Source organism: Quercus lobata, chromosome 4 (assembly GCF_001633185.2).
Source record: "Quercus lobata isolate SW786 chromosome 4, ValleyOak3.0 Primary Assembly, whole genome shotgun sequence".
In the NCBI taxonomy this organism is placed as follows: Eukaryota; Viridiplantae; Streptophyta; class Magnoliopsida; order Fagales; family Fagaceae; genus Quercus; species Quercus lobata.
In genome coordinates this window covers 18,178,853-18,191,521 of record NC_044907.1, presented here as the reverse complement: position 1 = coordinate 18,191,521, position 12,669 = coordinate 18,178,853, and the positions used below count along the sequence as shown (strand labels likewise).

The following is a 12,669-nucleotide window of genomic DNA, read 5'->3' as shown; positions in this document are numbered from 1 at the left end:
TAATTTGTCGCTTAAAAATATTGTATAAAAATATTGTGTACTTGTTATTCTGTACAAGGATCAGATAAGTACACAAAGGTAGAAGAGCATAGTAGTACACCACCTCATGCCTCTAGTTTCAGTTAGTTTGGTGAGCGCCACTGCGCGGTAACCAATGTACCAGAAATTCGCAGAAACAAACGAACCCACAGTATTTACACTTTTAGAAGACTAGAAAAGTTCCAGGTTCCGTTTTTTATTTTTATCAGTTACAAAAAAAAAGTCCAACCCCACTGCCAGCTCATCATCCAAATACAACCAATCAAATCACAACCCCAATCCCCAATCAAGTGGGCCCAATCCACAAAACCCTAAATAAACGGCGATTAAACCACGGGCCCACCAAACCCAAAACGAAACCCGACCGCACCAGAACAGAACCCTATTACACTATAAATACTCTTTTTATCATCGTCTTCTTTAGAAAAACTTCCGAAGAAAAGCAGAACGGCTCTCTGATAAAAGAGTTCAATTCCGAAGGCTCAAAAGATGAACGACAACGACGACGAAAACGACAAGTCGTTTCCGGACCACAAGCTCTGCGGCTATTTATGCACGGTTCTCACGGTTAATTCTCCGCCGTCGGCTGAAACGCTGCGTTTCAAGAAGACTCGCTGCGAAATCTTCGGCGACGGCTTGTACGTGGGGTTCAGGTCCCCGAACGGCGTCGTACTCTCCGTGCTCGATTCGGCGGCGGAACCGGAGCAATGCGAGTCGAAAAGCGGCGTCGGCGGCGGCGTTGTTTCGAGCGGCAAGAAGAGGAAGAAGAGAGTGAGGAAGATAGGCCAAGTCCACGGCAGCATAAGCGTGGTGCACCAGCTTCAGGCGCTTGTTTCTCACAAGTGCGTGAAGATCGACGCGCGCGTGGTTTGCGTTTTCGGTCCCGAGTCCGAGTCCGCCGAGGCCGAGGCGAGGGCGGTGGTGCTCGTCGACGTGTATCTGCCGATCGCCGTGTTAAGCGGCTGGCAGTTCCCCCGGTCCGGCTCGATCGCCGCCGCGCTTTTTCGGCACTTGAGGTAAGCAATTTCGGTTAATTTGGTTGATTTCGTGATGATGATGATTTAGCGAAATTTGATTGTTATACGTATGTATTGAATTGACCAAATGTCATCGGTTTTTCGAGTAATTAGATTCGAGTTTAGGGTTTATATGGTATGGTTTTTTTGTCCACATTGTAATTTTGTGTGCATTTAGTTTTGATAAAATTTCGACAGTTACAATTTTCGAAGGGAGGATTTGAATTCTGAGCGTGTTCGGTTACTGTGGTCTATAACAGATTAGTTAGAGTCGACTCCATGTATTCTTTTCCTCCGTTCTGTTCTATCTGAAAAGTCATTATGGGCTTTTTTCTCTTTTCCTAGCTACACGCTGACATAGTACGGTAACATTTTCTGCAGCTGTGACTGGGGCGAGAGAACTTCGATGCTTGCTAGTGGACAGCGATGTATAGAAGCTCAAGGGGCTGATAAGAGCGTTTGGAATCTTTCTGATTGTCACGTTCTTGGATGCAAGCTGCATTACAACGTCACCGATTCTTCAAAGAGAAGGCTATTTGAACTTCATGAAATTTTTAAGAGCGTACCCAGCTTGACGAAGAGGGAACAGCTTGATTCTTCAAGAATAATGCCTGTAGATGGCATTTATAGATCTGGCATTTGGGACTTATCGGATGACATTTTGATTAATATGCTAGCTACGCTTGGTCCAACGGACCTTGTGAAGGCTGCTGCAACGTGTCGGCATCTAAAATCCTTGGCCGCGTCAATCATGCCGTGTATGAAACTTAAGCTTTTTTCTCATCAGCAGGCAGCAGTCGAGTGGATGTTGCAGCGCGAGCGCAATGCTGAAATTATGCCACATCCTTTATACATGGCTTTCTCAGCAGAAGATGGATTTAGTTTCTATGTAAATATTGTTTCTGGTGAAATAGTCACAGGAAGAGTTCCTAGTATCAAAGATTTTCGTGGGGGTATGTTCTGTGATGAACCTGGCTTAGGCAAGACCATAACTGCTCTTTCCCTTATTCTGAAGACACAGGGAACATGGGCAGATCCACCAGAAGGGGTGCAAATAACCTGGTGTATGCATAACGGTGACCAGAGATGTGGCTATTATGAGCTTAGTGGTGATAATGTCACTGGTGGGATCAAGTTCTTGGGAAAAAGGGATGTAGGTCAGAATGCTCGAAGAGGCATGGAGGACTTGACCCACTCCTCACCTAAAAGAGCCAGGTTAATGGGTTTTGAAGATCAGATTGCATTTGATGATTTATTTCCTAGTAGAGGAAATAAATCACCTATATCTGCATCCTCTAGTTCAGCAATGTCTGTGGTTCGATGCTCTAGGGACTTGAGCTTCATCAAGAAAAACCTTTGTTCCGAATATGAAGGAGCAGCTGGTTTTTCTAAAGAAAAGAAGGTTGGGGGAAATTCAAGTAGATGTAAGCGTGCCTCTATTTGTCCAAGTCGTTTTTTTCAGGAAAAGCAAGTTGAAGTTTCATATGGAGTATCAAACTGTTTCAAGAGGCCTGGCAAGGCTGTTGCAGATTATCTCGAGTATAATGACACCTGGGTTCAATGTGATGCTTGTCGTAAGTGGCGAAAGCTTATAGAAACTAGGGCTGCTGATGTTGCTGCAGTATGGTTTTGTAGTATGAATACTGATCCTTTATATCAGAGCTGTAGTGTTCCTGAAGAATCTTGGGATAATTGCAGCCCAATAAGATATTTACCTGGATTCTACACCAAAGGAACTTCTGCGGGTGAGGAACGAAATGTTTCATTTTTCACCAGTGTGCTTAGGGAGCACTATCCATTGATTAATTCCGAAACAAAGAAAGCCTTAACTTGGTTGGCTAAACTTACTCCAGAGAAACTCTCACACATGGAATCAATTGGCTTACGAAGTCCTTACTTAGGCACTTGTCTTATGCCTGTTAGGAATGCCCATGGCTACGATAAGATATTCAGTGCATTTGGTCTCATGAAGAGAGAAGAAAAGGGTATTTTTAAGTGGTATTATCCACGAGATCTTGACAACTTGGCCTTTGATGTGGCTGCTCTCAGGATTTCTCTCTGTGAGCCACTGGATTCTGTCAGGTTATATTTGTCCAGAGCAACCCTAATTGTTGTTCCATCAAATCTAGTTGACCATTGGAAAACTCAAATCGAAAAGCATGTCAGTCCTGGTCAGTTACGTGTGTATGTTTGGACTGATCATAGAAAGCCTCCTGCTCACAGTCTGGCATGGGATTATGATATTGTCATAACAACCGTTAGTCGTTTAAGTGCAGAGTGGAGCCCCCGAAAGAAGAGCGTACTGATGCAAGTGCATTGGCTTAGAGTCATGTTAGATGAGGGACACACCCTTGGCTCAAGTGTTAACTTGACAAACAAATTGCAAATGGCTATTTCATTGGTGGCTTCAAATCGGTGGATATTAACAGGAACTCCAACTCCTAACACTCCCAACAGTCAACTATCACATCTTCAACCATTGCTTAAGTTTCTTCATGAGGAAGCTTTTGGACAGAATCAAATGTCTTGGGAAGCTGGTATTCTTAGGCCATTTGAAGCAGAGATGGAGGAGGGACGGTTACGTTTGTTGCAGTTACTTCAGAAGTGCATGATCAGCGCAAGAAAGATGGATTTGCAAAATATTCCACCCTGCATTAAGAAAGTTATGTTTCTTGATTTTACTGAGGAACATGCAAGAAGTTACAATGAATTAGTAGTTACAGTGCGGCGCAATATACTAATGGCTGACTGGAATGATCCTTCTCATGTTGAGAGTCTACTGAATCCAAAGCAGTGGAAGTCTCGAAGTGCAACTGTCAGAAATGTCAGGCTGTCTTGCTGTGTGGCTGGACATATTAAAGTTACAGAAGCTGGTGAAGATATTCAAGAAACAATGGATGTTTTAGTTGAAAAGGGTCTGGATCATACTGCAGATGAGTATACTTATATAAAAAATTACCTCCTCTATGGTGGGTATTGTGTCAGGTAATATTTGGTATTTGAGGCTTCATGTGGATTTGTTGTTCTGTTTTTGAATTTTTTATCACATTTGAATCACTGATTACATATTTTTCTTTCTATGTTAGATGTAACGAATGGTGCCGTTTACCTGTCATTACACCATGTAGGCATCTTTTGTGCCTTGATTGTGTTGCTTTGGACAGTGAAAAGTGTACTTATCCTGGATGTGGTAACTTATATGAGATGGAGTCTCCTGTTGTACTAACCCGGCCAGAAAATCCTAACCCAAAGTGGCCTGTGCCCAAAGATCTTATTGAGTTACAACCATCATACAAACAGGCAGGCTTAGCTATAAGAAAAATTTGAATTTGTCTAATTTCTATTTCTTTTATGGTAAACAAAATGTTTATCTATATATACAATTTTATATTTATACAGGATAACTGGGATCCTGATTGGCAATCAACATCTAGCAGTAAAGTTACTTACCTTGTACAGAGGTTGAAAGCTTTGCTTGAAGCTAATAGAGAAGTTGGTCACTACATGGGAGAAGGCAAAATTGTGAAGTGTGTGGATGAGCTAGTTTATCCCTCTCAGATGAGTGATGCAAGGGTCTTGTCCCTGGATGATTGCTCTAGAGTGAGCAGTGAGACTCAGAAATTTTCCCCAGAAAAAGTTTTAATCTTCTCTCAATTTCTTGAGCACATACATGTCATTGAACAACAGGTAGTTATTGTATAACATAGGCTGAGCATGGCTCTGTGTGATTCTACACATACAATTAATGGTTGAATGTTGATGTATTCCATTTCTGTGGCAGTTAACTATTGCAGGTATCAAATTTGCTGGGATGTATAGTCCAATGCATTCTAGCAACAAGGTATATCCTTTTCTTTCCCCATATTGTCTAAATTTATTACATGTTCTTGTATTGACGCACTTTTACTGGTTCAGATGAAGTCACTGGCCACGTTTCAGAATGATGAAAGTTGTATGGCACTTTTGATGGATGGAAGTGCTGCATTGGGGCTCGATTTGAGCTTTGTAACGCATGTATTCCTAATGGAACCAATTTGGGACAAAAGGTAATACCTTATTTTGGTACTGTATGGAGATTTAGGGGAAAAAAATCATTTTGATTTCCAAGACTTCAGAAAGATCATCCTATTCCAGATTCTTTTTATTTTAAAAGTAAGATTTTATTAATTATTTAAATAATAAAGTGAAGCATGGTTTTTATTCTACCAATCTTCTGGTGAAAAGTTAAACTGTATATGCAATGGAAACATTATTATTTCCAAGTTATCCAACCATGACCACCATATCAGCTTATGCTTGAATCAGTACACCTCTGCCACCACATTGACAGCACCATGACTTTCTATCGTTGCTGCATGCATGTGCGACAAAGCCCATTGTGTCATTGTTACTAGATGAATACTGATACTACTATTATAGCTGCCATGCTACTGCAACTACCACTCCAACTGATGCTGAAACCAATTCTGTTGGAGCTATTGCTGCAACCTTGGCCATAAATTCCTTGGTTTTGCTATAACATCAGTACATTGTTGCCACCATTTAGTTAAAAGCACGACCTCCTAGGATCTTCAGTTAAAATGCTTCCTGATGTTTTGCTTCAAATCTCTTATAACCTGAAATGTGTTGTATTATTTAGTAAGAAAAGATTAGTTATGGTGTTATTATAATCAATTTTGCTATTAGCATATTATAGGTAATTCACTCTGATTAAATGAGTTGCATATACTCCACAATGAATTCCAAACTACCTAAGATGCCACTCTTCTTTGTCAAAATTTTGCTAACCTTTTCACTTGTATAAATTATATATATATATATATATATATATATATTTGCTGACCTTATCAGGTTCAATATTTAAGCTTATGTTTGGTTCACAATTATGCTTTAAATAATTATCCATGTTATTAACTTTGTACATTATCTAGTGTTCTTTTGAACATAATGATCAATCTGTCTCTCTTTTCCAAAGATAATGACTTGTTCTATTGGTTTAGTATGGAGGAACAAGTTATAAGTCGTGCTCATCGGATGGGTGCTACTCGGCCTATTCATGTGGAAACTTTAGCAATGCGTGGTACAATTGAAGAGCAAATGGTGCACTTCTTACAGGTAAACCAATCTTTGACTGTAAGTTGACTGTCAAGAGTATCTGTGCGTCAGTCATGATATGTAGATCTTAAATGGGCAGTGTTTTGTTGCACACCTGTGTGCCCATACAGACCGATGTGCAACAAGTTTTTCCCATATTATATAATCCAGTTCCATGACAAACATATTCTTCTCTTCCATATGCATTATTAGACACTCCTCATGTCATAATCATGCCAATTTGACCTTTACCTGGCAAAAAAAAGGTTATGATCTGTTTAGTAAGAGTCACAGTCACAGATGACCTGGATTTTTTTATTTGAAATCTAGGATTGAAATTGGTCTCTTTCATCATTGGGCGTTTCTGTTGTTTCTGGCAAATCTGATTTCACTTGTCCTTTTCTTTATGTTGGAAGCTTACACGTTTCTATAGGTTAAAGATCAGTTTTGTTTGCTTTATGATGTTTTACATCTTTATACCACATGGATCTGTGATTTAATTTTTTTTAGACATAACTGCCAATGAGCTACAGCCTACAGCTCAACTGGCACTTCCTTCTCCCATAATAACGGGATGGAGGGTGAGGTCGGGGGTGTTATAGATCCACTAAGTGTGTGTGTAGCTTACCTAATACCTTGGTCTTCTGTTTATTTTATCCTTTATTCTTTTTCCTCACTTTTTTTTCCATCCAAAATATCCATTGTGGTCCTTCAGGATGCTGATGATCGTAGAAGATTCTTGAAGGAAGAGTACAGAAAACCTGATCGTGAAGGGCCAAGAACTCATCGTACATTACATGATTTTGCTGAGAGCAATTATCTCTCTCAGCTTGGTTTTGTGCGCACTAATCCAAAGATTTAAAGGTTCATGAAACATTTTTTACCATTGTAACTTTACTTATCTGTTTATTCTGTACAGAGATGGCTCAAAATATTCTAGGACATTCTAATGAAATCATTCATTCTTTGCACAATTATTTCAAATTATAAGCTAATACGAGAAATTGTTAAGTAATTTCCCACCCCCCCCCCCCCCCCCCCCCTTTTTTTAAAAATAATTAAAGTGCAGTTGCTTTCTAATTTTAAACCCCAGTTTCTTTAAAACTGCTTGCTTTGGTGCCCTAATGCTAAGATCTTCGTGAGTTTATAGCATCATGTACATAGCCCAACTTTCCCGTTTATTGTTATATACTATATCTAAGGGCTAACCTATTGAAATAAAGAATGAAGTATTTTGGCATCGTGAAGTACTGAGGAGAACCAGGGCGCATGAATTAGAGCCATTTGTGAAGCTCAAAGCTTAAGCCGTTTAGGAACAACTTATTCAGTTGAAATTAAAAACTTTTTACTGAAAATACTGTAAATAAAGTTAAACGTTAATTGAATAGTAGCAAAAATAAATTAAATAATAAAAAACTGTCTTTTTTCGGTCAATGTCAAATGCAACCTTAGATTCTCTTTCGATTTTAGGCTTTGTGAAGGCCTGTCTGTAGTAGGAATCCTAATACAACTATGATCCAAGCACGAGCATCTCTAATTGGTTGGCCATATTTTGCAGTTTGATTTGACAGATTGTTTAAATGACAAATAAAATGTCCTTAGGCAAATTATTAAGTACCATTTCGGAGGGTGTATCAGTTCTCTCTTGTATGAAACAGTGTAGGTACTGATCTATTTTAAAAAATTTATATATTTTCTCAAATTTATTATACATATACTTTAATATGAGATCAAATTCTGGAATGCTTGCTCTTGTGAAATTAGTTTTTTTCATTATTAATTTGGATTAAACTCACGGGCAATTTTTTTTAATGTATATATGTGTGTGTAATAATTTTTTTTATTTGACCCTACTCAAATAAAATTTTGAACACTCTGACCTAAATTTTTTTTAAATCTACTTGAAATAAGCTTTAAATGAGTTCCTCTTAAAAACATTTTGGTCTTTTAAAACACACACACACACACACACACACACACAAAACCAATTTTATCTAAAATATGGGGGAAATAGTAAGCCTAACAACAAAAGTAAATTTCTTTTACATCTTAAATCATAAAAAAAAAAAAAATAAAAAAAAGCCCATTTAGATCTTTAATAAATTTGAAATAAACTAATGGAAAATTCATAGTTTACATTGTACTATCAATATAAGATTTACATCGTTTCTAAACAAATGTGTACAGTATTGTATATTTTTTTGCAAATGTGTACAGTATAATTATCTACAATGTAAATCTTACATTGATTCTAGACAAATGTATACAATATAATTGTTTATAATATAAATTTTACATTAATAGTACAATGCTAATATATAATTGTCCTTAGGGGTATTCACCCAACCGCATAAACTGCACAAACCGTGAAAACCGCACCAAAACCGCCCGCAAAATGACATAACCACACCGCACCGCAAGTAATAGTGCACCGCATGGTGCAGTGCGATTTGTAATTTTATAATAAGAAAACCGCACAAACCACACTACACCGCACCCTCTCTATATATTAATATATTTATTTATTTTTAATATTAAATATATTATTAATAGTTTAATAACCCTAGTTTTCAAAAAATAATAATAATAATAATAACCCTAGCAAGTGTTGACTAGAAAAGCCAACCTAAAATAAAGAAAAACTAGCTCAATAATTTAAAACTTGGCTCAAAAAAAGAGAAAAATTAGTTTTAGGCTGAGTAGAAAAGGCCCAAAATTTGAAAAATATACTGACTTCAAGCCGAATCTTATACATAGTATATCACATGTAACCGCAAAAATGAGGTGCGTTACGGTTATGGTTTTGGCTAAACTCTAAACCGTACCACACCGCACCGCACATGTGACTGCAAAAACAAGGTGCAGTGCAGTTATGGTTTTAGTTAAACCACACCGTAAAGTATGGTGCTAAAAATGGCCCAAAACCGCACCGCACCGCAAACATCCCTAATTTTCCTAAATTAATACATAAAAATATTTTAACAATAATAATTAAAATTCAATTAACAATAATAATTAATATGTTTACAATATTAAAAAATATATGTCAAATGAATCTATAGTTTACTTTTTTTTTTTTTTTTTATTCTATTGCTAGTATGTACTATAGACAAATTTGTAATAAGAAAATTATGTAGATCATAAGATTCATCTCTTACCCAAGATTTATCTTCTTACTAACTCCCCTAGAAAAAAATCTTAGAGCTGCCATTGATTAAACTTTTGGTTTATTTATTTGAAAATATATCACTAGGAATAAGGTCTTCTAATTTGAATCCAACACTTAAATGGCATAAAAGGTTTGAATGAAAAGAATGTATAAATGCAGGGACAGAGTCAAGACTTAGAGTTTAGGAGGGTGGCTTTACTGCTAGCTGCATGTAATAACTCTGGCTTTTGGCTCTACAGCTTAACCACCAAGAGTTTTATTTATTTATTTATTTATTTATTTATTGTGTGTTTTTTATTTGTGCCTTGCTTCTAGGTAAGGACAAAATTATTTCATTTAAGTTTTTTTAAAGGATTGGACTATTTTTTTTGGGTAAAATTAGTTGATTAAGTTTAATTGTTTTTAGTTTTGCTATTGGTAATTTTGTTGTTGGGCTAATTTTTTTTGGACTTGTATATTTTGTTTCAGATTTTAAATCAAGTGTAATGGCCTTTAAAAGGAAAAAAATGCTAGAGTTACAAACTTTTTTTACAAATTACAAATGTGGTGAGTGGTTATTGGTAAATTAAAAAGTAATGTAAGTGGTAGGCCTAAATGCAAACTAATTAGAATTTACTACCTCAATAGTTTATAAAAATATTGTAGAAAATTTTGTGACTATAACATTACTCGTAAAAGAATCAACGATATTGTTAAGATGAGCAGAGTGTAATTTTATAGAACAAAATTACTAAAATTAGTACCTAAGACCACAACCTTAGTAATTTTAAAGACCACAACCTTAAACGCGGCCTAAGACCAGACCCTTAGGCCGCGTTTTAAATGGGGCTATAGGACCTGGTCTTGGGCCGCGGTTAAAAAGTGCGGCCATAAGACCGTCAGTCCTATAGTCACAGGTTTTAGGCCACATCAAAAAGTGCGGCCTAAAAAAATGTGGCTATAGGCTATAGCCACGTTTTTTTTGACATATAGCCGCGTTTTAAAAACGCGGCCAAAGGACCTTTTTTTGTAGTGCCCCCGTTATATATATTATGATTTATGGCCTTTCAAGAAGCTTGATGACTTTAATTAATTTTTCTAAAATGAATAAAGATAAAATTATATATATATATATACATGCACACGAAAATAATGTAATCTAATGGTAAATTTTTCAAAATTTACATCTAATTAAAAAATATTAAGTGGTGTAATATTACTTAAAGTTACACCAAGTGTAACTTGAAACTAACCCTATATATAAGCACATAGTAATACTTAAAAAAAAAAAAATAGAGATTAAGTAAAATGAGAAGGAAGAGATTTTTACAAGAGCTACGAACCAAGAGTGCAATTAAGAAAGCCAACTTGAAGGAATATTTCTCCATCTCTTTTATCTGTGTATATTCACTACAAAAAAATTGGCCTATTGTGGCGAGCCAAAACCGCTGCAAAAGCCCAAAAAACCGCCGCTAAAAGTCCATTTGGCCTATTGTGGCGAGGGCTATTGCAGCGGTTATATATAGGATTAGTTTCAAGTTACACTTGATGTAACTTTAAGTAATGTTACACCACTCATATTTTTTTAATTGGATGTAAATTTTGACAAATTTACCATTAGATTACATTATTTTACTAAGCCACATAGTTTTATGTAAAAATAGGTAACCCAATCAAACCTCAACAGCTAGCATGCCTCCATTTTGTAATTTAAATGATGTGTTATATTTGTATAGAATTTGAGACAATGTGATTATTAACAAATATAATAAATGCAGGTTTCAAGTTAGATGTTGAAGGAAAGAATGTAAGTTTTCCGTGCAAGAAGGTTCAAGATTGTAGTGATCATCCAGAAATGTGCCAGTGCAAAGAAGGCATATGTATTTGTCACCCCCCAGGACAGGACTTAGCTAAGGTCTTCACCTGTGGCTTGAAGAGCCAAAATGAAATTCCATTGCATTAACTGCAACCCATAAAATGTCATCAACTACACAATAAAAGAAGCCAAGCACGTTTGCTTCTACCGATACAAGCAAGAAATTTAGTTCCATACGAGTAGTATTTGAAGGAATCTGTAAGTAGGGTACTTTTGAGAAATGATACAATGAGTAAAAGGAGCCACCGTTGTTTGAGTTTATTACTTTATTTGCATCGGTTCATGTTATCGTTATGATCGGTAAGGAGAAAATTAACTACAATAGTTAAATGATGATGAGCAATATCAATCAGCCTTCTATTTATTTTTGTTACAAATTGTTCAAGTGGTCTTTTACCTTGGAAAATCATATACACTTACCTCATGGGTAATTAGCCGTGCCTGGTGGCTGGTGCCCTAGTTCTTAGGCCAGTTGGCTTTTTTTATCTTCATTGTTTGTTATTATTTCGTATGACTAGAACGTTGTGATTCTATAGCCTATAGTGGTACCTAGTTTCTAACTTTGACTTTAAACTTTAGTCAAGCTTGAATAGAAGGCAAGTATAGTTGGTGCAACTCCAAGGAAACCTAAAAAATGTGCAAGCACAATACATTTTTTTTTGTTTTTTGCCAAATAAAAACTTTATTTATGAACATCATAGTACAAAGGAAGGAAGGGCCTGGAACCATCTCTCCTCACAACCTGTGTAACTAGGAAAGGAATACTAGAGATGGGAACTAGCCCTATCCAATTCACAAAAGCAGTCTATTAGGCTAAAAGATGGGCTGAAACATTGCCCTCTCTTTATTAAAAGAAAAGAAGAAAGCATCAAAATACTTTACAAAATTCAAAATATCTACAATCACCTCTGCAATACTCAATGGACCTATCACATTCCAAGCATCAACCATTTTCAATGGCACTCTTTTTTTTATTTTTTGAGAATCTTTTCAATGGCACTCTTGATAGCACAAAGTGCTGCCTTTGCTTCACCTACCAGAGGATTATCCGGTTCACATAATTCGTTGGACAATATATAACTTATAGGAGTTAGGGTTACATATGCACGGGGCCAAAATAGTCAAGATCAGGATCCTTTATAGGATCGGTGAGAGGGTTTCATGGATCGGATTGTTAGACATGACAGAGATTTGTAAGATTTTATTTTTTGTATTAAAAAAATCATCAATAATAATCAATATATATATATATATATATAAAAGTAAAGACCTCATGTGGGAGAGTATGAAGTTCTGTCATGTGGCGCTCTCTTTGGCAATGAATTTGTTCACATAAATTATTTACTCAAATGTCATATCAGAGATAAAGACTAATTAAAATTCAAAAGATAATTCCCATGAAAAAAATATTCAAAAGATAAGAAATTTATTTTCTTAAATTCATTGTATCAAGATATTTCTTAAGTGTCACATTATAGATAGTGTCACATTATAGA

General features: G+C 36.3%; 1 protein-coding gene across 1 annotated transcript; it reads left to right on the top strand.

Annotated features, from left to right (window-relative positions):
* The first annotated feature begins 498 nt into the window (after positions 1-498).
* LOC115986438 (F-box protein At3g54460-like) lies at positions 499-7,123 on the top strand. Its single transcript, XM_031109458.1, has 8 exons — positions 499-1,055; positions 1,437-4,040; positions 4,142-4,355; positions 4,455-4,742; positions 4,837-4,896; positions 4,971-5,101; positions 6,056-6,170; positions 6,865-7,123. The coding sequence occupies exons 1-8, from the start codon at positions 529-531 to the stop codon at positions 7,009-7,011; spliced, it is 4,086 nt and encodes a 1,361-aa protein (XP_030965318.1). The 5' UTR covers positions 499-528; the 3' UTR covers positions 7,012-7,123.
* The last annotated feature ends 5,546 nt before the right edge of the window (positions 7,124-12,669 follow it).

Bases quoted from the DNA above. Each gene is read 5' to 3' on its own strand.
- LOC115986438 (XM_031109458.1), top strand. From the start codon at position 529: ATGAACGACAACGACGACGAAAACGACAAGTCGTTTCCGGACCACAAG. The intron at 4,356-4,454 runs GCAGGCTTAGCT...ATATTTATACAG, and splicing joins TACAACCATCATACAAACAG to GATAACTGGGATCCTGATTG. The intron at 4,897-4,970 runs GTATATCCTTTT...TTACTGGTTCAG, and splicing joins CAATGCATTCTAGCAACAAG to ATGAAGTCACTGGCCACGTT.